The sequence below is a fragment of the Centroberyx gerrardi genome, chromosome 16 (assembly GCF_048128805.1).
Source record: "Centroberyx gerrardi isolate f3 chromosome 16, fCenGer3.hap1.cur.20231027, whole genome shotgun sequence".
Lineage (NCBI taxonomy): Eukaryota > Metazoa > Chordata > Actinopteri > Beryciformes > Berycidae > Centroberyx > Centroberyx gerrardi.
This window is the reverse complement of record NC_136012.1, coordinates 16,194,970-16,222,344: the sequence shown is the minus strand read 5'-3', so window position 1 is coordinate 16,222,344 and position 27,375 is coordinate 16,194,970. Positions and strand designations below refer to the sequence as shown.

The window sequence follows — 27,375 nt, the reverse complement described above, 5'->3', positions numbered from 1 at the left end:
CATTTGTGTCTTTTTTTTGTGTTTTATTTAAATGTAGAAAACACTATCAACACTAACACATTATTTTACGTGTTATACATTACAGAAATAATTTAGTATGCAGTTGCACGACCTGAAAACATTCAGACTCATTTATATATGCATGTGTTCCTTCCCCTATACTGCACTCCTGCTACATTGCATTTATCTTATCACAGAGTTGAATTATATCGCACAAATCTCAACCACATAGCACTTCCAGGCTACAGTATGTTGCATGCTGATCACAAGCATTTATTTGTAGGGCAAGATCTCATCTGTAACCAACCTTATACAAGCTACTATGTACGTACATTTTTAGCTGTTTACTCTCAACTGAGTTAGAGAAGTTTTACATGGTCATTTATGTGTTCAGTGACCTTTTGGCCCTTGAAACCTGTTTAACCCCCCTTGTATAATTTTTAAGAGAATACTAGGTTGTTTATGAGAAAATAAGTGTTCTCCATGCTTGAATATGTTTTTCCAGATAGTATGTGGGTAATGGGTCTGAAATATGCTCTTAAAAAGTACCTGGTTTACAGCTTAGGCTGTCTGGGCGTATGCCTCCATGAGTCAGGTCTGTCTGACCCTTATAAAACCTTGTGGAAGTTGAAAGCATGTGACCACAGAAACCTGGATGTTGTCCAGCAGCTTACTAAAAAGTTACATAACTGTTACATGTATGGTATGTTACTCTACATATGGATTTAATTAAGAGGCATAAATGATGTTTAGTACGTTGGTGGAATGTCCTGCCCTCACACTGGCGAGCTGTTGATTGATCTGTGTTGAGCAGACAATACACATGAGCAGGTGCTTTAGACTAAGCCAATACAAGTAAGAACAGACACAAAAGTATATTTTTGCTCAAGGTGAGAAATTTGATCTCTGCATATTGTGCTCCAGCAGCCTCTCACACTGTGTCAGCATTAGGTCAGGATCGATATGCGTGCTTGTTCCAGACACTAATCTATAGATTAGAGAGAGACTGTAGGAGTATTCCTGGTCTCTGCAGTGCAGAGTTTGAGGAATGAGGTCAGATTTATTGAAGCCACTTTGCAGGGTGTGGTTGGGGGTCAGGAGTGAGGTGGGGCGTTACACCTGCTGGTTAAATGTAACTGCTGTTTTGCCAGTTGCTTTATTTGAGCAGTCATTTCAAGTATGTCATCGTGGATTCATTGATAATGCATAAATTATTTTGAGTTCATGATGCAAGTTTTAGACATGGCCTAAAAACCTTCAGGAAACATTTGTTTTGAGGATGATGATTCCACGGTTTGGATTTCAAGGCAGTTTTAAGGTGCTGTACATACTACATGTATGAGAACAGATAAGCTGGTCCCTGTGGGTCGAGTGTGACTTGGGGATGTAGGTCAGTGTGCTCAGCTGTTCTACTCCCATGGACCTGCTGACATGGCTGGGAACCAATTTGCATTGCAAGGAAAAGATTGACTTTCTGGCAAGTAAGCTCTTTGATCTTCTTGGACAACAAGACTGGGAGCAATTTTTCCAATGTGTGGCACTGCAGTGCTTTTGAGAGCATGCAAAGTAATTGATGTGTAATTGATTTCTTTTTTTTTGACTTTCATGGTCCCTGTGACTCTGAGGAAGGCACGTGTTATGCCGAAACGTTAGTCGTTTTATTCTCGTCCCTTTATAATAAAATATTAGTGCTGTAATTGTTGAGCGCTCCAGTCCCCACCTGTGGGTTAGTCCTGTTGGAAGTGGCCTATGGATTCCTTTTTCCAGCATGCAAAGTTAGTTTCTACTGTCCACTAAACTGACACAGTGTGCTAAAGTGTTATCGTGCAATGCGGCAAATTAAATAATAACTGTACACACAGGTAAAACTATTGCTAATCTTCTCAGTGCAGAAAAGTAAGTGCAAGTCAGTATAGTGCTTCACCTGATCGAGCATGTTAACTGTCATAATGGTCCGTTTATCAGAATAATAGACAAGTAAAATGGGTATTTTGTGTGTACAGTGTGTGTACAGTGTGTATAGTGTGTGTGCATTTGGATGTTTGCATGAGCATGCACATGTAGTACCTACGTGTGCCTGTTTGAACAAGTGTGTGTCTGTGAATGCTTGTGCTGTGTGCACATGAGAACACAGGCAGGTGCAACTACACAGCAAACCTCATGCTGCGTCTTGTAGTTTTGGGAGATCCCCTCTCAGTCAGAGGAGCTTCCTGACTGTGAGTCCGTTTGATTTATCTCAGATTACAGTGAAAAGGACTCCACTAAACCACTCTCCTTGTGCTCACACATACCTGTGCACCCATACCTACTGGGGTTGGGATAAAAAATCACTTGTATATGCAAGCATGTGCACCCCCCCTCCCCCCTCCCCCATCTCACCTATCCACCCCCCAGCCATACAGATACTTGGAAAACTGTAAACCTGCACCTATACCGTCACTGCCACTCTGACATTTACTGTATATCTATTTATATATGCAGTGTATGAACCTCACAAAACACAGTGGCTGTTGCACACATAAATCTTCAGAGATGGGCAAAAATAAAAGATATCTTGTTTGCAAATCAAATGTATCAAAATAAATTACAAAAAATTGGTGTCAAGAAATGTATTTAGTTCAAATCTGTTTTAAAAATAAAAAAATACAATGAAGAAACTGCAAATAATGGCATTCTGTCAACGTTTTAACATTTTCTTAAACATCTTTACACAGAAATTTAGCTAATGTAAGAACATTACTGTAAAGCATTTATCTTAGTTAATTCAACAACTCATAAATGAGTCTACTTTATATATGGTAATTTATTTATTAGGTCAAGTGTCACCTATTGATGATGAGGCACATACAGGTGATGTGAGTTGGCTACCTCTTGGCTACTTCCTGCTTTGTGGAATGTCTTTAATTTATGTTAGTCAGTTTTAGCCTAATAGAGTAACATTTGCATGTCTTTTCACCTTATAGGCAGGTAGATGGGCTTGCTTCAAGAGGTTTATTTAACAGTAGGATCCTAGGCTGGGCTGCGAGGTCTTTGCTGCTACATCCATCAGGACCGGGAATGTGACACACAAGCTTGTTAGTGACATGTCTTGACAATGTATCCATTACTGAGCTATAGCCAAAAAAAATTATGCAAACTGAATTTGACAGTGCCTATTATATTCTATGGGAATCTGATCTATTCTAGAAGCTACTGTAATTTGAGTATTGTGAAATACAAAAGCAGGGCTTCCAAATGTATCTTGATACAAATTATATCTTACTTGTAGAACTACATTTAATCAAAATAGCGACCATCTCTGTAAATGTTGATGCAATGTGTATTATTTCCTGTTTGCATCAGATGGGGCCTGATAGGGAAAGCTTTATCCAGGCTCATAGAAACTCTGATTATATCTGTTGCCAGACAAATTATACAAGAAGTCTTGTTTTGGAAAATGTTGGTCTTGGACTTACTGTAAACAACTTTTCTTTGGATGACACCGAGCAACAAGTTTCAATGAACCTTGGTGAACTTGCCCCATTGCCCTTTTCCATAGACAAAATATGGCCCCCTTTCATCTCGTTGCACCCTGTTTCCCCCACTCCCCCTCCCTGTGGGGGGGTGGGTGGACGAGACTCTATTTTTGTCCGCCCCTCACGTTGAAGCTGATGGTACAGGCTGCGGCTGAATTGCCGGGGTGACGATGTAAACAGACACTCAAACACCCGGCCTGTTTGGTCACATCTATCATGATGGGGAAGGGAGGGGGGGGGGGGCAGGGGGGGGCTTGTGGGTAGCGTGCTTGTCTCACACATGCATGCACACATGCTCGCATTTACATTTACATTATAGGAATTTAGCTGACTCTTTTCCAGAGTGACTCGTGAGGAGTGCAACGGTAAAATAAGCTTCAATTCCTAAATTACCAAAATTACAAGCAAAAAGAAAGAAAGACTGAAAAGAAATAAGAAAGAAGGGAAAGAAATAAAAAATAAGATCTAAGCAAATAATGCTTGCAAATACATTTCATGGTTTGTTTCAGCCTGCTTGGTTGATAGATGGATGGGATTTGCCAAGTAGGACAATACAATGAGACAATCACATGAAATTCTATGAAAATCTTGGCAACTTTTCTGACCAACCACTATCTGAATTGCCCTGATACAGTAAAACCCACACATCTGGTACTTAAAAGAAACACTAAGAATAAGACTTTACAACTTTGACCCACGTCTGCTTATTATACACCAATATATTGTAAGTATAGAATGAGAAGAAATGCAGACTGTACTGTGCTGCCAGGTATTTGGCTTGGTCTCGGGATAAGGTTTATGGTTCATTTACTGTTTGTTGCACAATGTCTCAGACCATCCTCTGAACAGCTGCTGTCCAGCTATTGCTTAATGTGTCGCCACCGGTAATAAAACCTTCCACCAACGTGTCCATGCACAACTTCACAAACATGGTTTAAAGTGTTCATGTCTAGACTCAATACACGGTCATTGTTCGTTGGAGGCAACACTGTGTCCGCTGATATTGTAACTAACTACGCACTCATTTTGCATGTCTGCCTGCTGAAAGAGACTACTTCCCTTTAGGTTCCTCTGTCAATGGCAGCTGTCATTGCTGCTGCTGGTATGCTACTATATATTCACACTGTAGCCACTAGCTATGTAGTGTCATGTCCCATGGAAGAATTTAAGAAGTGAGATGGTGTTTCACAACCCTGTCTCCCACTCCCACCTCCTGTTGTGTGTGTGCTGTATGTGTGTGTTGGTGTGCATGTGTCCCTGCTTTACACACACACACGTATGAATGTGTATGTGTGTGTCTGTGTGTGTGTGTGTGCGTGAGCGGATGTGTGCATGTGTGTCACTGTCTGTGTGACTGTCTGGTCACTGGAGATGGAGTGCAGCTGTAGGGCCTTGTCTTTACATGTTGCAATTCACTTACACTTTGTTTAATGTGTGTGTGTGTGTGTGTGTGTGTTTGCTTAACGTCTGTCCACTACGTCCAGCGATAAACAAGCACAGACAAAGCCAAGACTGGAGAGTCAGGTGGAAGCTCGGCACGTGGAGAGCTTCCCATGAGCCGCAGCTCTGCCTTGTCATAACAGAAACTCACACACTCACTCAGAAATAGGCTGCTCTTCTATAAACAGACAAAGCAGAACATCTTGCGGTTACAGAAGACAAAATATTGGGGCCTTGTAGCCAGAGGTGGAACTCATCACAACTCCTCTCATTCTATACTTGAGTAGATACTTTTTAAGCACTTTTAAAAGTCTAGACTGTAACTTCTTCTTCATTAGTTTTGCTAATATTACTTGAGTAGGTTTTACTTTTGGACATAAGAGTGATTCCTAACCCTAACCCATGCATTTCCTACCAATATGGCGCTTTACAATACTCACAGCTCATTGGCTGTGTTTGTCGTTTGATTGTAATCACCTGTTAATTTATTACAATCACCTGTTATTTTCCTACCAAGATGGCCATGTGGTGATGTAACAGAATACTATGAATAGGCCATAGCGTTGTTATCTTTAGTATTAAAAATATGAACTTGCATCAAATTATCATTATCATTTTTTTTTTTTTTGGTGGAAGAAGATGAAGGAATAACAGGCAAACTCATTAAAACAAAGCTGAAATGTAATCTAAGTGCGCCTCATGTATATGATTATTTATTATTATTTAGGTCATGTTCTTGGTTGTATGTTTTATATTATGTTTGCTGATAAGCAAGGCAACGTTGAACTGCCAGACAAAAATAGAACACAGACGTGGGACTATAAAAAAAAAACCACATAACAGCACACAAGTTTCCCTTTAACAGCCAAGCCAGTTTTTCACAATACTCAACAAGAACAGCAACAACCCAAAGAAAAATAGACTGTGAACTGACTGACATCTACTGGCAGAAAAGCAGAACTGCACCTTGCCCAACCGGTCAACTGTCCCACTATCTGCTGAATTAAAACACTGATGCAATTAAACAGAGAGTCTCTCATCCAAAGCAGTGGTGCACGTTGTGATATTCTTTTTAGTCAATTAAACAGCATAATTATAGCAGCCTAATTTATGACAAAGAGCAAGGGCTGCCACGTTACGTTTCAACAATCATGATAACGTCAAATTTCAAATTCCAAGGGCGAATGTTTCCAGGTACTAATTAATGATTAACACTGATTAGTCACTCATCCTGGTCACTCTCCAGTTCCGCGTGTATTCCGTCATTGGCTGTGTGAAGTAATAATGTTTTATCCAGTCAGTCACATGATCACGAGTCATCGCTTCCCTCGCCGTGCACCGGCACCGGCTCAGCGCTCTTGCTCACGATTGGACGCTCTCAGCGGCGAGTGTCACAGCAGCCAATCACGTGTCAAGCGCTGGCGTCCGTTACTGGATTTCCCCCCCCCCTTCCCATCAGCAACACCCCGTGCCTGACCGTTCACATGACGTCACGGCCCCCACACAACAGATACGCACTGGGTTTTGTGAGACGACAGGGTCGCTCAATGCGGTAAAAAAAAATAGAAACAAACACTGAAAATCGAAGGTTTTGTTTCTAGAGAGAGAGTGCGGCTATTTACAACAGACGAGGACACTATTTATTCTAAGGTAGGTGGTCTGCACCTGTCGGTAACTAATATTTTCTGTTTTTATGAGCATAGTCGTGATGAAGTTGGGGGGGTTGGAAAACTGCAACTCGACAGTGCATATTGGGCTGTGGCCTGCAGGTGCGACTTCTGCTCGGCTTATGTATTAGTATAATGGTATAACAGCTTATACTGACGACCTATTATCGGATTAGCTACACGATGAAAATAATACTAATAATAATCCCTTTATTCTAGCAGTCAGAATAAATGAACGTTTTGAGTGTAAATATAAACATACGCTGCCTTAGCTGGAGCTGCAGAAGGCCTGCTGGAAATGAGGCGAGGAAATACAACTCATTAAATATGATGATGGCAAAACAAAGGAGCATTTAAAATGTTTAGCATTCTACCTCGTCTGTCGTGATTATTCAGCTCAGTCATTGTGTGTGTGTGTGTGTGTGTGTGTGTGTGTAATGGTGCTGATTGTTGCTTCTTAATTAGGTCCAATGGGGTGTCTCCATATACAGCCGTTGTCTTTGTCTCGTGATGTCTGTAGACATGGAATGAACGCAAATATACATGGACAGCTCACCTGGAAGACATGTCTTGAGATGGAAAAAGCATGTCTCACCAGTACAATTACCTTTTTTTTTCTTTTTTTAAATAAGAAAAACAGTATTAGTGAAGCTCTTTCACGCAGAAAATAAGGCCAACAGAGAATTGTTTATAATTGAGTAAATTTAAGGTAAATTCTGGTCATATTTACCAATAAATGTGACATTGTAAAGTGTCTTTAATAGGCAAGATTCCTGTTTGAATTCCTATCATAAACAATGGGAATTTGTTTATTCATGTAAGTTCTTATAATATCATGTGAGAACACTACCTTGTATTCTGTAAGCAGAATACTGGAATTCACAGCAACTCAATGGAGAGTTGACATTTACACATTAAAAGTAGCATCCCTGGATGGGTTTTCTGAAGTTTGTCCCAGATTCATTTGATCATATTCTTTAGTCTACTCTGGTAGTGTCTTTCTTTTAGTCCTGTTTCTATTGTAAATTGTTAAAAAGTGCTGCCACAATTATAACAAACTCTCTCTCATATAATCCCATGAAGTTCAAAGATAGCTCGCTACCACTGAACACAGTTGGAGACCTCTCAGATGCACTGTGTGTGTGTGTATGTGATATTATTGCTGTGGTAGTGTGTTGTGGAAACAAATTGTCTGGGCTCACTCACATATTCTGGCAGACCAACAGACATAAACCAAACTAATGATGTACACATGCAAACTCACACGTACACACACACACACACACACACACACACACACACACACATATAAGCAGTCAAGGCCTGTAACTCTTATATGATCAAAACTAAAGCTGAAACCAAAGACTGCTGAAGATTTATTTGGATACAATAAAATTTATGCAAGGTGCCTGTTGATGGGGCAGAACCAACCAACAAGAACATCCTTGTTGGTTATAGATAACTCATTCTTTATAGGTGGAAGTTGGAACTAAGGTCAGGCAGTCCTGAATGTCGATTAGGGAGAAGGAGAGGTTGGGTAGTTGTGTAATTTTACTGCTCCTTTCTGCCTTAAGGTACATAATTATGCTCACTATGGTAACTCTGAGTGACTGAGCAGGCGTGTCACTGAATGAGTGTGTGTATGTGTGTCTGTGTGTGTGTCTGTGTGTGAATCCATGTACGAAACATGAGCCCTCAAGGAAAAAAAAAACAAATACGCCAGCCAGGGATCCCTCTGTTCCTCATCGAGCACACCGTAACCATAGTTACCGAGTCTTCGCCATCTGTCAGTAGTAGCTTGAAGAACACATTCAGGTGGTGAGATGTCTGGCCATCATGTCATAAGCGCTGCAGAAAGAGGATAGCTTATGGTTAAACTTAAAAGAAGAAGTTAAGCATGTGTTAGTACACAAGTATTCCATTGACAGTTCTTTGTGTGTGTGTGTGTGATTCCTCTTTGGCCTGATTCCTCTTTGGTCTATTGTAATTTGGTCTTTTACTCTTTCATTGTATTCAGCAACTTCATATAAAATCTACTCAGCATGTTATCCGCTGGTGGGAAGCACTACACAAGAGCCGCCTTAAACCCTTGTTATTAATTTTATGACCAAATTAGGGCAATCAATTAGATCAAGTGGGTTTTATTTAACTCTAGAGCTGGTTGGTTCTTATGCAATTACAATTCATTACACTTTTGTACCTAGCAGAATATTGGTTTCCCAGCACATAACAAGTATAGATTAAAGCGATAACATCCTGTCTACCAATTAGAAAAGCATAGTTCAAGTATCCTCTAAACACGGGATATCAATAGTGCAGTTACTATTACTTTTCTATAGACAGAGGCCTGGACACATGTAGAGGCTGAGCAGAAGGGAGTTGCTGTACTATTTAGATGTTTATAGTGTACATACACAGAGTGACAGAGGAATCCTGGGAAGGCTAGCAGAGCTGCCTGCAGCACAGCGCTCTGTCTAACTGGCCCACTTTCCTTTGTTATGGCATTGCTACATGGGCAGCTTCAGTGACGCTGGACAGTATGTGGGTTATGATGATATATGGACTGGGATCTACCTCATCAGAGGCCATTAGTGCTTGGTTGGGAAATGCACTTTCTTGTTCTCAGGAGCTGTAGATAAGAACAAATAGCCCCAGACACTAAGTTGGTCACTAATATTTATTTTCAAAATGGCTCAAGGGTTAAAACATGGTTCCTGGTTGATGTGGACAGCATGCCTTTGGGTTGTTAATGCTATTGATACATTTTGATCATGATTGGATGATTGTTTGTGCATTGTTTTTCACAGTACTACAAATGTTGGCCTGCGGAAATAAGCCACTGACTTTTCTGTGACAGCCTTGAAGATTTGATTTATGTTTGGTGTGTTTCTAATGCTGTCAAACAAATCAAATTGAATCAAATCATAAAGTAAAATAACACTCTCCACTGGCTTTGAATGGAGAAGAAAATTGCAGTTGAATCCTAACTTCCATACTTTCCATATTTTCCAAATATCCGTGTTTGATAAGAGGAGATTGTAACATCGTCATCATAAATGGTGGCCTAGATAGACAGTATCCCCCACACTGGCCACACACATCCCATAGAAACACAATATGAAAGTGTGATCTTGATAACATGACACCTTGTATTGTATGTCTGTGTTTCTGAATAAAGAGGAATACCAAGTGTGAAGTTACAGCCTTGGCCTCTATGGTAACTTCAGTCTCTCTCTCTCTCTTTCCCATGGCTCAATTGGCTCGCCTCACCTTGTCATACAATAGCACACCCTGAAGCTGCCTCCTCTGTTTGTAAAGCCTCTGTGTGCACACTAAGATAATGGTGTTTAGTTTATCTCTGGTAGAGCTGATGGCTGTGGTATGAACATCGTATTGTAAGACACCCTCTAAAAGCTTCATCCAGAGAGAGATAAGAATGCAATATGCATGAGGTGGGAAGAGACGTGATTGGTTGGTGGCGTAGGGATTAGGGACAGCAGCCATGCGCCATATATTGTGCTGTTCTGGGCAACAGTTGCATCACGTTGGTGCCTTGCTGAAAATGTTGTGAACTTATATCAGCACTCAGAGGAATTCATTGCCTAATGTGACTCTAGAGGCTGAATCCATAACGAATTGCACACATACACACGCGCGCACACGTGCACGATCGAGCACGCGCGCACACACACACACACACATTAGGGATGTACTGATGCACTTTTTCAGAGCCCATACCAATACCAAGCACTGATCACTTTTACTGAACAAAATAGACCTTTAGTTTTGGATTGCTGGACAAAAATGTTATAATACATTAAATATATTTTTATTTGTATTAGTATTAATGTGTGACATATCCTTCTATGTGTGCAAAAAGGCTGTCAAGTTACTCTGCTTTGATTTCTAACATGTTACATGTGGCTTTTGGTACGACATCTGACATACAGGTGCTGGTACATCCATATGACGCACATCTGCCATCTGAATATTTGTGTTGACTCTGTCGGCTCATTAACATTAAAACAATGCCCCCCTCTCTCTGTCTCTCATCATTCAGGTGATTGTTCAGTTCACAGATGAATTTTGAGCAGCCCCCTCCGTACCCGGGCCCCGGCCCCACCGCTCCGGGCTACCCAGGCCAGGGCCATCCTCCTCAGCAGGGCTTTCCTCCTCAGGGCTATCCTCCTCAAGGATACCCCGTTAACATGGAGCAGCCTAATCCAGCCTACCCGAACTACCCTGCCGGACCCATGGGCCCCGGAGGCCCGTATCCTGGCCCGGGACAGCCTCCTTACAATGGATACCCCGGACAACAACAGTTTGGCTGGCAGGGAGGGCCACCTCCTGGACCCATGTATGGGGAAGCTCCCAAAAACACAGGTGGGTGCAGGCATACAAAAGAGACTGATGTGATTATGAACCCCTGAATTGACTGTCATCGCTGAGTAGCTGTCAGAACAGAATGTGTTTGGCTGGAAGGCTACTAATGTGAGAAGTGTTTTGCTGAATGAGGAGAGTTGGCTGGGACTGTAAAATACAAGAATTGAATTAAAATAGAAGAATTGTTACTGGATAGGCTCAGTGACTCAGCATTAAAGAGTGTGATGTCAAGCCAGATCATGGCTGGTAGCAACCAGCCAGTAGCAACTCTCAGCTGAGCAACTCGCTAAACTGTGGTAAAAGGTGTGAAACGGCAAGCAGCTATCGAGTTCCAAAATATTCAAACTGCATATGCAAAGAGAGCCGACCTGCTTCCAGAGAGCATAGTGAATAGAACACCTTCACCTTTATGTATAAATGCAAACAGGGAAGTGATATTGCTCTCACAACCGGCTCAAGATACGCCTCTGTTGGCTGATCAAAGGGGCATGTTGTACAATTGAGATTTTGGCCGTGAGTCATCTTGATAGAACACCTCACTATTTAATAAGGGTTAATCATTAACCAGTTCAAATCATTGTCATATCATTATCAGCGTTGATAATTGTCAAAGTATGATAAGTGTCTAGCCAGCTTCTCGTTATCTATTGACCAGAGCTGGTTACCTAGGTAACACACTCACCTACGCCCTGACTCACTCCACCTGGCTGTTAAAAGCTGGATGAGTGTTTCTCTGCATGAATGATTAATCACAACACAAGGAAAGGGAGATGTGTTTGTTCAGGGGAACAATAATGTATTTTGTTTGACTTGCTGGTTAGACTTAAGCAGATGGTAAATCCCATGTATAGGTAATATAATCCTTTCACATGACTAATTTAGGCACACTGACTAAAAATAAAGCAACTAAAAAACAACCATCTTACTGTCTTTCCCTGCATTTGTAATAAAAGGTGATGCCCTGCGGGCGTGTGTAGGCCCATAAGGTCTCGTCTCATTTGCCCAGTGATGCCTGAAGCGGCGATAATGTCACTCAACTGTAACGGTGTCTGATCTGAACGCTGTGAGCTGCTGTGGCATTACCATGGTGACACGCATCTCCCGTGATGAACATAATGAGAGGAGAATCACGGGAGCCATGGTTACACTTGAACTCACTGCTGAAGATGTCCCGGGTAATTTAGAGAATTAGCGCTGGCGTTCTGTAATTTCAGTGAAAAAAATGACTAATTGCGTTCTTGAAATTCTCTTCCATTCTCTGTTCCTCTCCTCTCTCTCTCGCCTCGTGCCTCCCTCCCTCAACCCTTCCCGCCTCCTCCATCTTTGGCTTTTCTTCTTCCCTCCTACACCTCTCTCACTCTCTCTCTCTCTCTCTCTCTCTCTCAGTGTACGTGGTGGAGGAGAGGAGGAGAGATGACACAGGAGACACATGTCTGACAGCCTGCTGGACGGCTCTGTGTTGCTGCTGTCTCTGGGACATGCTGACATAACGCTATTCCCCAACCGTTGACCTCATTAACCCCCCTGCCCGTTTTCTGTGCCTCGACACCCCCCCTCCCACCCCTGCACCCCTCCGCCCCCCCCCCCCCCCCCCTCCCTCTCTGCCTTAAACCTCTGCACTCCCCTAACTTCCCCCGCCCTCCCTCGCCGCCCTCGTTTCCTCCCCGGGTCTTTTGCTTGTCTATAAATAAAAGCCGTTCCTCGATCCCACATGGAAGTCTACAAGTCTCTACCCAGAGCCCCTCGCTCCACCTTGATGTAAAGCCCTCAGCACTGACCGACCCTGTCCAGGGGGTGCTCCGTAGCAGCTTGTAACTGAGCTTCTAAGCATACCCTAAATCTCAGGCTCTGTACTGTAATCTTACACCGACACACACAACACACAACACAACACACACACACACCGCACGCCCACAGCGCAGACAAGGCGGATACGCAATAATGAAAACGAGCGTCGGTACGTGTGGCACACTCATTGACTTCTACTCGCGCCCGAGCACATACACACTTACACGCACACGCACACGCACACTCGGATCTCAGGCTCGTCTAGTGTGAGGCTCTCCTTGGCACTTTATGATCTTATTACCTCTGTAAGATACTACTCCTGCCTACCCCCCCCCCTCTCCCCCCTCTCCCCCCTCTTCCCTGCCCTTCCAGCTATGCTACTTCCCATCCCCAAGGCCAACCCCCCCCCACCCACCCCGCCCCCCTCAACAGCCACCAAGACCCCTGGATGCCAGTACGCTGCAGGGTCCTCTTAAGAAGCTGATGCTTGAAATGTATACCTTTTATTTGCACAAGAGCTGTTTTTTGCTGATGTATGTCTTCAGGTGAATCATATGACAATAAATGGAATGCATTTTTAAAGATGACAATGATTTATGTTTGATCGCTGTAACATTCAATGGCTGCAAATGTTTTTTCATGGTGATCCTGATATAAAAAAATGATTCAATATTATTATTTTTAATACTCACATTCCTTGGAAGTAAAACTGAAAATATGAAAAAATGTGTTGATTGCAAAACAGATGAAACCAAATGACTTGTTAGATGCCTTTTGCTTTAGATGAGAATCTTGCATTAAAATAATTTATCCCCAAAGGAGTCAGAATTGTGATTGCAAGATATTGTGGATTGCAGCAGTGTGTGTGTGAGAGCGAGAGCAGAGAGTATAGATCAGTATGCTGTAGCTGCTGGAGCCTGGCTGGATCCATGTATCTATTTATAACGCAGTGAGAGGTGACCCGGCTGGAGCAGGATGGTGTCTGCAACATGGCCGTCTGCCTGATTCACTGACAGTATCGGCGACACAAACTAGTTTCACTGCAGTGATCGTTCTGTAGAAGGTGCTTTCTGATTGCAGCACAATTTTACACAAAAGTGCTAAAGGAAAGAACGATATGATGTTTCACATGCTAGCAACCTGAAGTACCTGAAAGGGTGCTGGCATGTGCAAAGCAGCCACATAGACTAGAGCTGGACCAAGAAAACAACCATGTGACTTAGCTGTCGGCATTTGTGGGTGGCACATGTTACATTTCAGTAGCTACTTAAGAGATCATTTGAACTGACGTGCAAATTTTGGCTTGAGGGTGAGGAGACTGACTATCAGTGTCAGAGTATTGGCACCTTTGTCCTTTGTAAGCTATATGGTTGGAGAGAGGAAAACCGTTGTGTGTGATTATTAGCTGCTGACACGCCATTAAATCACCAGCATCATTTTAAAAGTTCAGATTTTTTTTTTTCAAACAATCAAGAATACCTGGAACATAAACATACACCCCCCCTGTGAGGGTAATGGTATGCAACAAACCTGTTTAAACCAATGGAGCTTTCCAGTGTACCCACAACCACACAGTATATACTGACAATAAGCAATGAGTGGATTTCTTTGAAATGCAACCAATATGAATGTAGAAGTCATGTCAGTGATTCTCAATCTTTTTCATATCGAGGATCACTAATTTAGTGCACATTTGGGCCACGGACCCCCATTTGATGAGATTTTTTCTCTCTGAGAATATTTTTATTGTTAGATATGATTTTGTCCAGAAATCCATGACTATCTGCAAATTAAGTTGATGACAGTGAAACTATGATCAAAACAGTCATTCTTCTACATTCTCTAATTGCATTAACTTCTTGCAAATGAAATAATGGTTAATAATAATAATAATTCATCAATTTGCTGGGGACCCCCTGGAATCCCCTCAAGGACCCCTGGTGGTCCCCGGACCCCGCGTTGAGAACCACCAATTTAAGTCATAAGGGGGGAATTTACCGTCATACAAAAGAACATCAAAAGCACTCAAACAAAAAAAGATGCAAGTAGAAGAAAACCACACATGGCATGGTTGAAGTAAACAAGTATTTTTTATTGATAAGGTTCTCAGAAGAGTCTCGTTTCAGTGAATGTTTAAGAATCATCCTTCGATAATACTGATTTGGTACATTATGACATCCAGCACGAGTCTCTTCACAGTGAGAGGGATCCATTACTGCTACTGCTGTTGGGATCTAGGACAGTAATATCTCTGCCAAACGAAAAACAAACAGTCAAAAACAACAAACTGGGGATTGATATTGTAGATATGGAATATTAGAGTGTCACAAAACTCTAGAGTAGTAAGACCAGCTAAAGATTTCGCACATTACAAGCCACTTCCTCTTAGAAATATAAAACTTGATATTCTCAACAATATTCTACTGTGCTGCATAAAGGTAGGTCTATACACTGTACATCGAGATATATTTCGAAAAAACAGATTTCACAGTTTTAAAGACTTTATTTAAAGTATAAACCGTTTTTAAAACACTTTATTACATAAATTATTCTTTTTGAGAGTGACTATTATTTGCCCTGGCAGCAAACTGAAATTAATACAAAAACAAAATGAACATTTCTTACATATTTTACAAAAGAAAATAAACTCATCCGCTAATGTTCATTTTGAATACAACTGGTGACTCCTTCATGATTGTCATATAGTACTAAGAACAATAAATAAATAAAAAAGAATAAAGTAAAATAAATAGCTCTTGATACTAACTTAGCATGTTTTCAGGACTCTGTGAGGGGTGTTTTGATCGTTCTGTACAGAAGTGCCTTGGTGAAAGTCTCACAATTCTACCGCGACTGAAACGTACAAAACTACGGCATCTACAGTATACGCAACATCCTGAAATTCAGTGTAGTCTGACACATATGTAGTAATATGATTCTTCCCCCCATTTCAAAATAAAACAATGCCGTGTGATACCACTGTCCACAAATATAGCCATCATTTTTTAAACTGTGTTTTTTTTTTAAAAAGTTCATTTTTTTGTAGTTCATTTATAACTCTTGAGTGTGTTCAAGGATGTCGGTATCTTGCGTGTTGCTTGGTTGGATATATGCTGCCTCAGCAGCAGCGGACAGGTCCGTGGTGGACAATGGGAGGCCTGAGACAGGGAGATGACTCATAGTATTATAGGACGGCCTTTTACATTGCATTGTTCTGTCGCTGTTTAGGATGTCCTCCTTTGCTCCGCAGTTGTGACTGGCTGTAATCTGGGGTGGCTTTGCCTCCATTTTGGTCCCTTTGCCTTCAGTTTCTATTAGAGACAAGCCTTGACCGCAGAACCCAGCACAGCACAACTCCACCATGTGTTCAGTAGCTGTCATGGCCGCTCTCAGTGTGACCCAAAAAATATGGGTGAAAATATCAATATCTTTTTTAAAAAGGGGAATCTTCTTATTCATTAAGCAACAGTTCTAAAAGTTCATCAGTGCTTTTTCAGTTGTTCAAAGTTTGTTTTCAAAAAAAGAAACGCTTGACTAAACTTTAAATTTTTTGCCTGTGGCAGTAAAATTAACAATAACATTTTTTCTGATAAGTCATTCTTTTCAAAAGTCCCTGCAGCGTTCCGTGAGTAACCCCGTTGGTTGGTTGGTTAATTCTCCGTGGGTTTTGAGAGGAGTAGGGGCGAGGAGGCTGGGAGGGAAAAGGACCAGGATCAAGGGAAAGTGAAAGTGGGAGAAAGGGAAGAGAGAGTCTGCCCTTCAAACAAGTTCAGGTGGGCTGTTACCTCTTGCCCATCTCGTTCTGTCTGAGGAACTGGATGTTGTTGCTGCTGTCAGCCAGTTCTGGGTACTGCTCCACAGGCAGCACATAGTAGCCGTCGTAGCCCTGCACTCTGCCCGTTGTTAGCAGCTGCTGTCTCTCCCCCTCCGTCCACAGGCGACTGCCCTCCTTCCCGTCCCGGGCCCTCTGCTGCTCCCTGGCCCAGGCCCCGGCCAGCGCCCTCTGCCTGGCCAGCTCCAACAGTCTTACCTTCTCTTCATCCACCACGTCCAGGGCGAGCCCGTAGCGAATGCTCAGCGCTAGTGACGGAACCGCAAACTCCACAGTTGCCCCTCTCCTCGACCGGCCGCTCACTGTCACATTGATGCCGCTCTCCAGCGCCTTGCGCCCGTTGGTGAGCCCCAGGGCCAACAGGTCGCTGTCGGCAGAGCCCACTTTCACAAAGAAGTGACAGTCCTTCCCGTCCTGGGTGTAATGTGTGCCGTCTAGGTAGAGGGCACCATTGAGCACCAGAGCCACTTTACGGCTGTCGTCGCTGGCCATGGCCGACACGCCGGCCACCACGCGGCCCTCCTTCAGCGCCAGCATCACCCCACGGCCGATGATGGGGGTGCTGGTGCCAAACCAGTGGCCGGGCTTGTCCTTGCGTCCGCGACGTTCCTTGTTGAGCAGGCGACCCTCCAGGGCCATGAAGGCCTGGTTGTGGCGCTCTGCTGCCTGCTGCACACCGGTGATGAGCTACATGAGGAAGTTAACAGGTTAACAATCACTTTGTAAGAGAGAGAGACTGTAATGTGTTAACAATCACTGTGCAAAATATAAATTCATATTAGGACAGTTGTTAACAAAGCAGTATTACAACTTGTAAACAATACTGTAGAGGATGATTGGCATCTGTATTTACATGAATATACACTACCAGTCAAAGGTTTGGACACACCACATTTTTCTTTATTTTTACTATTTTTCACATTTTTGAATAATAGTAAAGACATCAAAACTATGAAAGAACACAAATGGAATTATGCAGTGACCAAAAAAGTGTTAAACATATCAAAACTATCTTATATTTTAGATTCTTTAAAGTAGCCGTCCTTTGCCTTGATGGAAAGGCAAAGGCTTTGGAAAGAAATTCATACATAGGCATCAACTTCACTATTTATATTTGTCTAAAAAAACTAATTTCAAGCATTTAAGCATAAGCCTTTAGATCAAAATGGCTTGTACATAGTATATTAAATTAGGTGTGACCAAACTTTTGACTGGTAGTGTACATGAGAACAGCTGAAACATAATTGTGGGGTTAATACTGGACTGGATTTTGAGGATGTATAGTCACCACGCACAGTGGCTGTGAAGTCCTACTGTAACGTACCTGTCCATTCTCACAGTGCTGGGTGGCCTGCAGCTCATACGGTGGCTCCACAAAGTAGAGGGAGTGACGAGGAAACCCTGGGATTATGTTACTGAGCTGGAAGCCAAACATCACCAGCCAGCTCTTCACATCTAGAGCAGCAGATAAGACGGAAATTACCAGCTGAATGACAAAGTTAAACACGGCAGAAAAATGAATCACTTTTATCGCCAAACATTATAGGGATGAGAAATTGCGTATCTTTTGTGACTCAGCTGGTGCGCCGTATAGCTGTCAGCTACTGTGCCATTCGAAGGACATAGAGTTCCTTGTGTGAACTATTTTTTCCAGAACAATCTATTTCTTACCATCAGTATGTAATCCTGATAGGTTCCAATGTTATTTACCCTTTACCATGAAATGCCCAGATTAGTTAGTAACACTCTGTACTGTATTTAGAACATTACAGTCGTCAGTAATGGCCATGTTAGTAGACAGTAAACCCTATATAAGTTGAGTTTATCTCTTTTCTACTTTGATGGATGCCTTGACTGAACTAAATTCACCTCTACCTGCCGTCTCGACTGATCTTTATACCACTGGGTTTACCTGACAACTCTATTGAAGTTCCACCTTTGAAAGAATCTACATTTAATTTCTACAACATTATAGTATTAAGCATTTACCATGTGTAGTGCTGCAAAGTTTTTTGATATGTGGAGAAATGGACAGTTTTGAATCAATATCGCCACCGCTGTAGATATGCCGATAATGGCTAAATGAAGTAGAAACAGTAAACGTAACAGAATACAACATGTGCACAATATTATTTCATCTCCCTCTTTTCCTCTACCTGTGACGTAGTTCTTGACATCCAGCATGTCACTGAGGGGGTTGTTGTTCTTGAACATGTACAGGTTGAACGGAGCGGGGTCTTTTCCTATCTTCGGCCAGATGCCGTAGTCAGGCGAGGTCCAGCGGCCGGCCAGGACGTCGTAGTCCCGCTGGGTGAAGTGGACCAGCTTAGTCAAGGGGTCGTAGAGTCCGCCATGGAACCCCACCACCAGCTGGAACTCTGGGTTAGAGTCCAGGTACACTTCTCCGTAGGCTGTGTACTGGACCTGGACGACACAAGCACGCTCTGTTTGCTTTTGGTACTACTCAACTCATCCTCCCATAGGAAGGTCAGAGCACAGGGTGAGCTGCAGAACAGCGTCCCTGGAGCTGTTTTAGTTTTAGGACAGTTTCCCTACTCACTATACCACTCTGCTGCCCAGCTTTCTTGGTGTTTTCAATTGTTTCTTGGACAAATAGGGGGAATAACATCATTTTCTTAGTACTAATACTAATACCGGTCAACTGATAGCAGATTAAGTGTGATTAAGAACTGCTTAGTGCATTACCTGTTTGATCATCTGTCCATTGCTGCTGAAGACAGCCAGTGGTGTGCCGGTGTTGTCGGAAGCTATGTAGTACTCTTCTCCACTGCTCACCTCCATAGCAAACAGATGGCCCTGATCATGAGAAGATGTTACCATTAGTTACTGCTCTAATAACAATATTAATCAACCAGTCTACCCATTTCACCATCCTCCTCATACAACCAACACCCGTCTCTCACCCTCTCAATATATAAACAGAATATAGGTAGATGTATCTCTATGCACCCACCTGTAGGTCATAGTAGAGCGAGGAGATGTCAGAGCTGGAATGGTTGAAGATGTGTGTGACCCTGGCGGGGTGGTTGAGGTCAGCATAGAAGAACTGCAGGTGCTGTCCCAGGCTGTTCCTAGTGGACACCCTGCGGCCCAGCCCGTCATAGTGGTACTGGACGCTCCAGCCACCCGGCCCTCGGTTGTAAGCCCGCAACAGCTGACCCTTTGAGTTGTAGTCGAAGACGTCTGAGCCGCGCTGGCTGAGGAAGCCGTCCTCGTCCAGGCGGTACTGGACGTCTCCCAGGCGTGTGATGCGGTCTCGGAGGTCGTAGCGGAGCGGCATGATGCGGGCGCTGTTCCCGGGGTTCAGCAGATGGAGGTTACCGTTCAGGTCATAGCTGTAGCGCCACGTGGACCAGTCATTCACCTGGATGGAAGGATGAGTAGAGACACCATGAATCAACAGTAAAGCGCCTATAACTGAAACCCACAAAATACCAACTCTTTGCACACAAAATATTCACCTTGACACCGCTGAGCTGTCCGTCTCCGTCGTACTCATAGCGGTACTGAGTGGTGTTGGCGTAGGGCCCAATTTTCAGCTCTCTCTTCACCACCCGTCCCATGCTGTCGTACTGCACTGTCATCCAGTACATGAGCGAGCGGAAGATCTCGTACTGGACCTCCTTGATGCGACCGTGGGTGTCAAAATGCTTACTCAGCGTCATGACGGCTGTGGTGATGATCTGATTAATGTCGTAGTAAATAACCCCAAACTTCCCAAAGTGCTCCACCTGTAAGAGAGAAGTTTATAGAAAGGGTGAGTCCACTGGCAGCCAAAGACGGTACACCTCTGTTGTGGAATACACAAAGAGTTTGTTTTGTAAGCCAGTAGTAGAGTCACCATTGCTGAAAATATAATTCTTGAAAATACTGATTCTAGGTGCATTTAAATGTGTGATTTCTGTGTGCTTCCATTGTAAACAACTCCAACACATTTAAGGCGCATGTATCTTATTATTAAAAGGAGAATGTAGACCAGAACAGTGATTTCTTTACCTTGCCAGAGATCTCATCGTATCGGTAGAGGTCGACGGGCAGTGGCGTCTCGCTGATGACCGGCTTCATGCTGGCGATGCGGAAGCTGTTGTCGTGGTAGGTGTAGTCGAATCGGGCGTTGACCATCCCCTCCTCGCTGAAGCGGTAGATCTGCTTGTCGATGAGTGGGCCCATTTTGCGATAGCGGATGGTGCAGGAGAAGCCCCCGCTCTGCAGATTGACCATCTTCAGCACACCGGCTGTCTCGTCGTAGCCGAAAGTGACGGCGGTGCTGTCGTACACGATCTCCGACAGCTTGGCCAGCTTGCCGTACTTGTAGAGGACACGGCGGCCGGTGCCCAGGTAATGCGAGGCCTGGGGTCTGCCGTCCTCGCTGAAGTCGTGGATAATGGAGGCGTTGCTCTCCGGGGGGTTGTAGGTGTTGCGGATGTAGCCCACTGACACGTGTGTGAACATGGTGTGGCGGGCTACGCTGGGCATGGTGACGGCCGTGACCCGACCCGAGGTGTCAAACTCAAAGATGTACTGTCGCTGGCTCTGCAGGAGCAGCACCATGGACTGGAGGCACGGAGGGAGACAGAGAAAAGGAAGGCAAAATACAGATTAATTTAATATCAGCATTATCATGTGGCCCTTTGGGATTTTCTATGGAAACGGATGACTTCCCTCCTGTGAAATAGGACCAGGAGTCATATATTCTTGGCTGATTCATTTAAATCATCATCATCATAAAAATTCTGTCATTTCACTTCAATTCTCCAGTCCAAATTACTATCCTTTCTCGCTATTGCCTTGGTGACTTTTGATCCTTAGATGAAAAGTTAATGATAAATGCTTTACTTACTTTATCCAGGTAACTGTAGCTCCACACCTTGCCGTCCACAAAGGAGCGAGACAGGATGCGTCCCTGGGGGTCAAACTCGGTCCTCTCACTCATGCTGCCCCTCTGCAGCCCAACCAGCTGTCCGGTGGTAGAATAGGACACATTGACCACTGCCAGGCTGCTGCTAGGCAACCACATGGCTGGCCGACCCTGAGCGTCGTACATGATGCGCAGCGTGAACTTGCGGTGATCGTCGTAGATCTTCTCTGTGCGCGTGTTGCGGTCAAAGTCAATGGAGAGGAGGTTACGCCCATGGGCCTGAAGAAAAGGATGACATGGAGAGAGGTTAATGATACTTTTCTAAAACAGTGATGTTCTGAGTGGCTAAGAATAGACCTGTAGATATGTCACGAAACAATGTCAACTCACCCTCAGCTTCCTGCCGAACACCGTCACCTTGCCTTTGGTCTGCTCCTTGCGCAGACGCCATTCAATGGAGTTGAGGCCGTTGTCGGTGGGCAGGGTGATGTTCCTACGACCGATCGTAGGGCTGACGGACCCTGCCAGGATGTGGGGCTCTGTGTGGAAGCTGATGCCCATCCCATTGGCATACATCACCCTCAAGGTCCCGTTGTTGCATAGCTGGTAGCTGTTCCTCACCTGGTCTGCAGGGGGAGATAGATCAACATGAGTCATAAGGCAAGGAGCCAGCATCCTCATTCTGTGGCATCGGAAAGTGTGACATACAATGGGCATGGTGTTAGGAAAAGCAACATCAACTAAAACCAAATGTGTAGTTTTCTGGGGTGGCATATTGTCTCCTCTACTCTAGCTAAATATTATCAAGTAAAGAGAAACTCCAGTCATACAGTCATAAGCCTGGAGGCTCATATCGGAATAAGAATGAGAATTTGTTCACGGCCGTAAAACATTTATGGAGCACTGTCACTGCAATTTCCAAAATATTCTAATATAGTTTTAGAAAACAGAGTGCAGGTAGAAAGGCAACCGAAACTGACGTCTCTCTACAGCACTTAAAAGACTCTCTCCCAAAAAAGGAATAGAGAGAGACTAAATGCGCATTGCTGATGCTAAACCTTTCGGTCTGATGTGCGAAAACAGGTGGCTTGATCACAATGAAGTGATGAAGTGATTGAAAATAAGATAAAATTGTTTTTGGCCCAGAAATGTCTGGCAGATGCAGGGGGGAGGGGTTATTTCATTTACAAAAGGTGAGGGGATCAGATGGTGTCTCCCTTTGAAGCCCCACCATAAACGACAGTAATCCATAAGGCCAATTTGTAATAAAGCTCCAGGCGGCATTTTAACAATGCCTCAAACAGACAAGAGAAGCTTTTTCCATTGACTTGGCAGCAGCAGCCGTTAGATAAATCTTCTCTGCTCTCTCTATCTGAACAATCTCTGTAATAAAACAGAGAGAGAGAAGAGAGAGAGAGGGAGAGAGATAGAGAGAGAGAGGGTGAGAGAGATGAGAGCTTGAGGGCTAAGGAGGCTTCACTGTGCAGAAGTTAATGAAGAGAGAGAGAGAGCGAGAGAGAGAGAGATGGTTAAGTGAGTATGTCAGCAGAGAACTGTGCTGAAACCCACACAATGCAGTGGAAACCTTAAATGACTTACAGCTCTGTGAGTAACTTTCCCCCTTTCCTCCAGCAACTCGAGTGGATCACTGAATACATCTACAACTTATTCTTATTCTCCGAGACCTTCAAGACTTCTTACAGTCTACACTCTGCATTCATACTTCTGTCACGCCACTTGTACGGGTCAGGGGAGGAGAGCCAATTATTCTCCTTCTTCCTGTTCTCTATACAGACCGAATAAGCTAAGGGATCATGGGAAATGGGTGGGGGCTATGCGTGTGTATGTGAGTGCGTGTGTGTATATATGCGTGTGCGTGAGAAAAAGAGAGAGAGCTTGGGGGATGAGGAGGATCCACTCTACACGAGTTAATGAATTTGGCTGTAATGATAAGCGGAATGGCCCCAGTTGGGATTAACAACTATATATTGGTAATTTTGGTCCACGAGAGCGGGAGAGAGGGTTGGATCAGGGTGAAGGAGGAAATGATTTCGTAGAGTATGCACATAACTGTGTGAAAATTAGAACACATTCAATTAGAGTCATCAGACCTCTGCATATTCACAATCACATGGGGGTGACTATTTCCTTGAATACCAAAATTCAGTAGTTCTAGAGTTCGTGGGTATTTTATCAAAGCATATACTGTACAAACAGGGATGTAGAGGAGAGTAAACCCATCTCAACTCAGTTTACCAATATTTGTATTTGCAGAACAGGGTTAACCCTTTACTTTTTAAATAAATCATAAATCTTTATGACATAAATTCCTAGCATCACAGTAAGTACTACAAACTTACTGGTGTAAGTTATAGGAAGATAAGGCCCTTGAGGATCTAAAATATAAATTATTGTTTTCTTGTAAATAATAATATAATTAATAATTTATGAATAATATAAATGATAATTGATTTCCATTTGTATTGGTGATGACTGACTGGAGCTCATCGTTTGCCCGCCTTTTTATGTATCACTCCATCCTGAGTATGAATGAAAGTCTAGTATCCTATTAGCCTAAAAAGTCTAACCCAGCTGTTCCTCTGCATGCATGTGCCGAGTGTGTCTCTACCTTGCACCACTGTGTACGAGGCTTCGACTGAGGACAGGTTGGTGATGACAGTGACATCATCATCCCTGCTGGAACTCTCAATGTCAATGTTGATGGAGCGTTCGATCTCACGGTGCAGACTCGTCACCATGCCCGTGGGGTATGTCACATTGGTCAGACGACCCTCGCTGTCATATCTGGGAGATGGGAGATAGCCATGAGCAGATCGGTGAAGGAAGGACACACAGCGACCACCCACGCACACGCACGCACACACACACACACACACACACACACACACACACACACACACACACCTACACACATGCGGAACCTGTCATTTGTCAGCAAGCTGGCAGAGAGGAACCTAACAGGCTATTTTACAGGAGCTGACTGTAGTTATGACAGCTAACACTGGGGGGCAGCAGTGCACTGTGTGGGGTGTCACGGGGGAAAACAGGGAATGAAATAAAACATGATGAACATAAAAGCTGGGAAGCTCATGCATTTTGTATTTCAGATTGTTTAATGGGCCCAGATAGGCTAAGTGGTGGATGTACACCCACTGAGAGGGAAAATAGAAACAGTCATTCAGACATCTTTACCACTATCGCACACTCACTGGTAGAAGGTGGTCCATCCGGTCTCATCGGCTTTGGTGGCCAGGAGGCCCGTGCTGCCGCTGTAGCCCAGCAGAGCCACCTCCTGGCCCAGGGCCGAGACACTGCGCAGCCCCCCAGTGGGGTCCAGTCCCAGGGTCACCACCTGGTTCTCTGGCAGCAGCACCAGTCTGAGCAGGCCGGCTCCTCCGCCCTGGCCAAGGCCGTCCCGCCTCACCCTGACTGTGTTGTTGCAGTTGTCCACCAGCGTGGCCAACTCTCCGTCAGGACCGTAGGTAAAGTTGTAAAGCGGCTCCCCAGTCACTAGGCTCACCGTCTGGATATGGAGCCCCTCCCCATTGAAGACATACAGCTCCTGTTCCCTTGGCGATGCAACCTCATACTGCCCCGCTCCTGATCCAGACAACCCCATGCTCGAGACGGCCGGGCCGGGTCGATTGGCTCGGACAGCTCTGATGCGTATGTTGTTGAGGTCTGCGATGAAGAGCGTCCCATCAGGAGATACAGCCAGGGAGGCGGGGGAGTTAAGGCCAGCGTCGGGGGCGTAGCCATCGTCGCCATAGAAACAATTGCAGTTGACGTCATTCTTGCAATCGCAGTCCGAGGCAGCACCGGCCAGGAGAGAGATTTCTCCGTTAGTGCTCACCTGAGAAAAATGCACAGAGACAGAAAGTAGGAGAGGACAGATGTTTAAAGATGAGATGGAAAAAACTCAGCACTCCATAAAAGAAGCTATATTACAAAAAACAAAATAAATTTGTTTTTTGGCTTATCAAAACAGAGGACTGCAAAAAAATATAAAAAAATATGTGCATAAAAGCCTATGAACTGAACGTAGTATCTGGGGATCTGAGACAATCTCAGAATATCTGAATTCTCAAAAAACACCCACACAGCCCGACCAGCTGTGCTGTCAATTTTGCTAGCCAAGAAAATAACTTCAGACTGACAGAATCATTCTAAACCAGACAACCAAACTACTGTGTATTTATCTGTCTCATACCTGTCTAACTCGGTTGATCTTTTTCTCATCGGTCTCAGCGATGTAGAGGATGCCGGTGTGGGACAGAGCAATGGCGGTGGCGCTCTCCAGGGCGGCATGGATAGCCAGCTTGCTGAGGCTGTAGTCGATACCTGGCACCTGGCAGTGCATGGGCCGACCTGCTATGATGCTCACCTATGGGCAGAGTCATGGAAGAGAGCATTAGATCCATGATCAAGCAACAGCAATAATACCACAAATATTTAGAGATGGTAGTATCACGTTACTATTGCAATAGTTACATCAGATGAAACTTTCCTTAAGTGAAGTTAGACTCTAGACACTAAAATATTCCTTGAACTAATTAAGCAGCAATGTTGCCATCCCAGCAAAACTTTTAAGATGAGGATTCTTGGTGAAAAAACGGTTATACTAGAATATAAATTTGTACTTCTAAATTGGTTTGAGAATAATTGGGACTAAATCTTGTCAAAACCGCATAATGAGTGTCCACCCTGTGGGGTTTGCAGTCCCGGTCGAGCTTCATGGTACAGACCTGGTGGTTCTCAGTGATGCGTAGGATAACGTTGTTTTCGAGGACGTACAGAGAGTTGTCCATGGGGTTCACTGCTAAGTCTGTGGGCCACTCGAGACGCACCTGGTGGAGAGATACAGCAGATATCAATGAGACTATATCTATGCTGAGGAAGGCCTATTGAATGGATGCCAAAGTTCAGACAAGTCTCTTCTTCATTTTCCCTAAAGTGACTGCAGTCTTCACTCTCTTTTGATCTATTCATTTATCCATGGCTTCAACCTCTTTAATCCCTCCCTAAATCAATCACTCCCTGACCCCCTGGCTGGCTGGCGTCCACGCTAGCATCATGACTGAGCTCTCATGGGGCTTTTAGATCATCATCTATCATCCCATCACCCTCTGTCTCTTCCTCCTTCCCCGTCGTACCTGGCTGACGTCCATGCTGGCGTCACAGCTCAGCGGCCGCACGGCAGTCAGGTCGTTGGCCCCCAGCAGAGTGGAGATGATTCCGTTCTGGTCTACCTTACGGATCATGGTGGCGTCCACAAAGTACATCAGCCCATTTTTATCCACTGCGATACCTGTCAAAGGGGAAATGAGGACAGAGGATGAAAACTCATAATTCTTGCAGAGCGGGCAACCCATAGACATATTAAGTCTATTATACTTCACTTTTTTTCCACGGGCTGAAAACAGATAGCGGGCCTGACAGCCGAATTGCTCCATGTTTCATCGAATGAGAGGGAGCAAAGTCACTGAATGGGCATTGAACTGTTAGAGAAGTGTTAGTTTTGGGATGAGTCATTGGGATGCAGATTTGAGCTGATGCTCCTCCCAGAGGACGACGGCAGACTGCAAGTACATTTTTCAGAAAGACGCTGACTATCTTCAGAATGTGGCATGTGATCTGTTGCACTCCTCTCCCCTTGGTCTCCCCTCGTATCCTGAATTTCGCCCTGTCTGTCCGTCCGTTTTTTGTTTTTGTTTGTTTGTTTGTCGCCCCCTCCCTTCTCCGCTTCATTTGTTTCTGCCTTTCTCTTTCTATCGTTTACCAGCGGTGCAGTGTCAGCCTTGTCGGTCTAACAGGCAGCAGGCATTCAGACAGGTGTGTTTGTTCTAGGCA

At 44.1% G+C, this 27,375-nt stretch overlaps 2 protein-coding genes across 3 annotated transcripts in view; one reads left to right on the top strand and one right to left on the bottom strand.

Moving 5' to 3' along the window:
• Nucleotides 1-6,460: 6,460 nt before the first annotated feature.
• On the top strand, nucleotides 6,461-13,591 carry LOC139915141 (cysteine-rich and transmembrane domain-containing protein 1). Its single transcript, XM_071903632.2, has 3 exons — nucleotides 6,461-6,605; nucleotides 10,683-11,005; nucleotides 12,392-13,591. Exons 2-3 carry the CDS (start codon nucleotides 10,702-10,704, stop codon nucleotides 12,493-12,495), a joined length of 408 nt encoding a protein of 135 aa, XP_071759733.1. The 5' UTR covers nucleotides 6,461-6,605; nucleotides 10,683-10,701; the 3' UTR covers nucleotides 12,496-13,591.
• Nucleotides 13,592-16,574: 2,983 nt separating this feature from the next.
• tenm2a (teneurin transmembrane protein 2a) overlaps nucleotides 16,575-27,375 on the bottom strand; it is a 141,769-nt gene continuing 130,968 nt past the window's right edge. For both annotated transcript variants that reach the window (XM_071903567.2, XM_071903575.2), the window contains 14 exons: nucleotides 26,679-26,833; nucleotides 26,271-26,372; nucleotides 25,736-25,909; nucleotides 24,735-25,378; nucleotides 24,134-24,309; nucleotides 21,895-22,130; nucleotides 21,487-21,783; nucleotides 20,643-21,200; nucleotides 20,108-20,377; nucleotides 19,600-20,010; nucleotides 19,332-19,442; nucleotides 18,782-19,049; nucleotides 17,950-18,080; nucleotides 16,575-17,312 (listed from right to left, as the gene is read on the bottom strand). In XM_071903567.2, coding sequence (XP_071759668.2) covers nucleotides 16,575-17,312; nucleotides 17,950-18,080; nucleotides 18,782-19,049; nucleotides 19,332-19,442; nucleotides 19,600-20,010; nucleotides 20,108-20,377; nucleotides 20,643-21,200; nucleotides 21,487-21,783; nucleotides 21,895-22,130; nucleotides 24,134-24,309; nucleotides 24,735-25,378; nucleotides 25,736-25,909; nucleotides 26,271-26,372; nucleotides 26,679-26,833 — 4,271 coding nt within the window. The remainder of the gene's footprint in view (nucleotides 17,313-17,949; nucleotides 18,081-18,781; nucleotides 19,050-19,331; nucleotides 19,443-19,599; nucleotides 20,011-20,107; nucleotides 20,378-20,642; nucleotides 21,201-21,486; nucleotides 21,784-21,894; nucleotides 22,131-24,133; nucleotides 24,310-24,734; nucleotides 25,379-25,735; nucleotides 25,910-26,270; nucleotides 26,373-26,678; nucleotides 26,834-27,375) is intronic.

What these genes read in the sequence shown, in the direction of transcription:
- LOC139915141 (XM_071903632.2), top strand. Translation starts at nt 10,702, where the DNA reads ATGAATTTTGAGCAGCCCCCTCCGTACCCGGGCCCCGGCCCCACCGCT. An exon ending in GGAAGCTCCCAAAAACACAG is followed by an intron (nt 11,006 to 12,391) that starts GTGGGTGCAGGC and finishes TCTCTCTCTCAG; the next exon opens with TGTACGTGGTGGAGGAGAGG.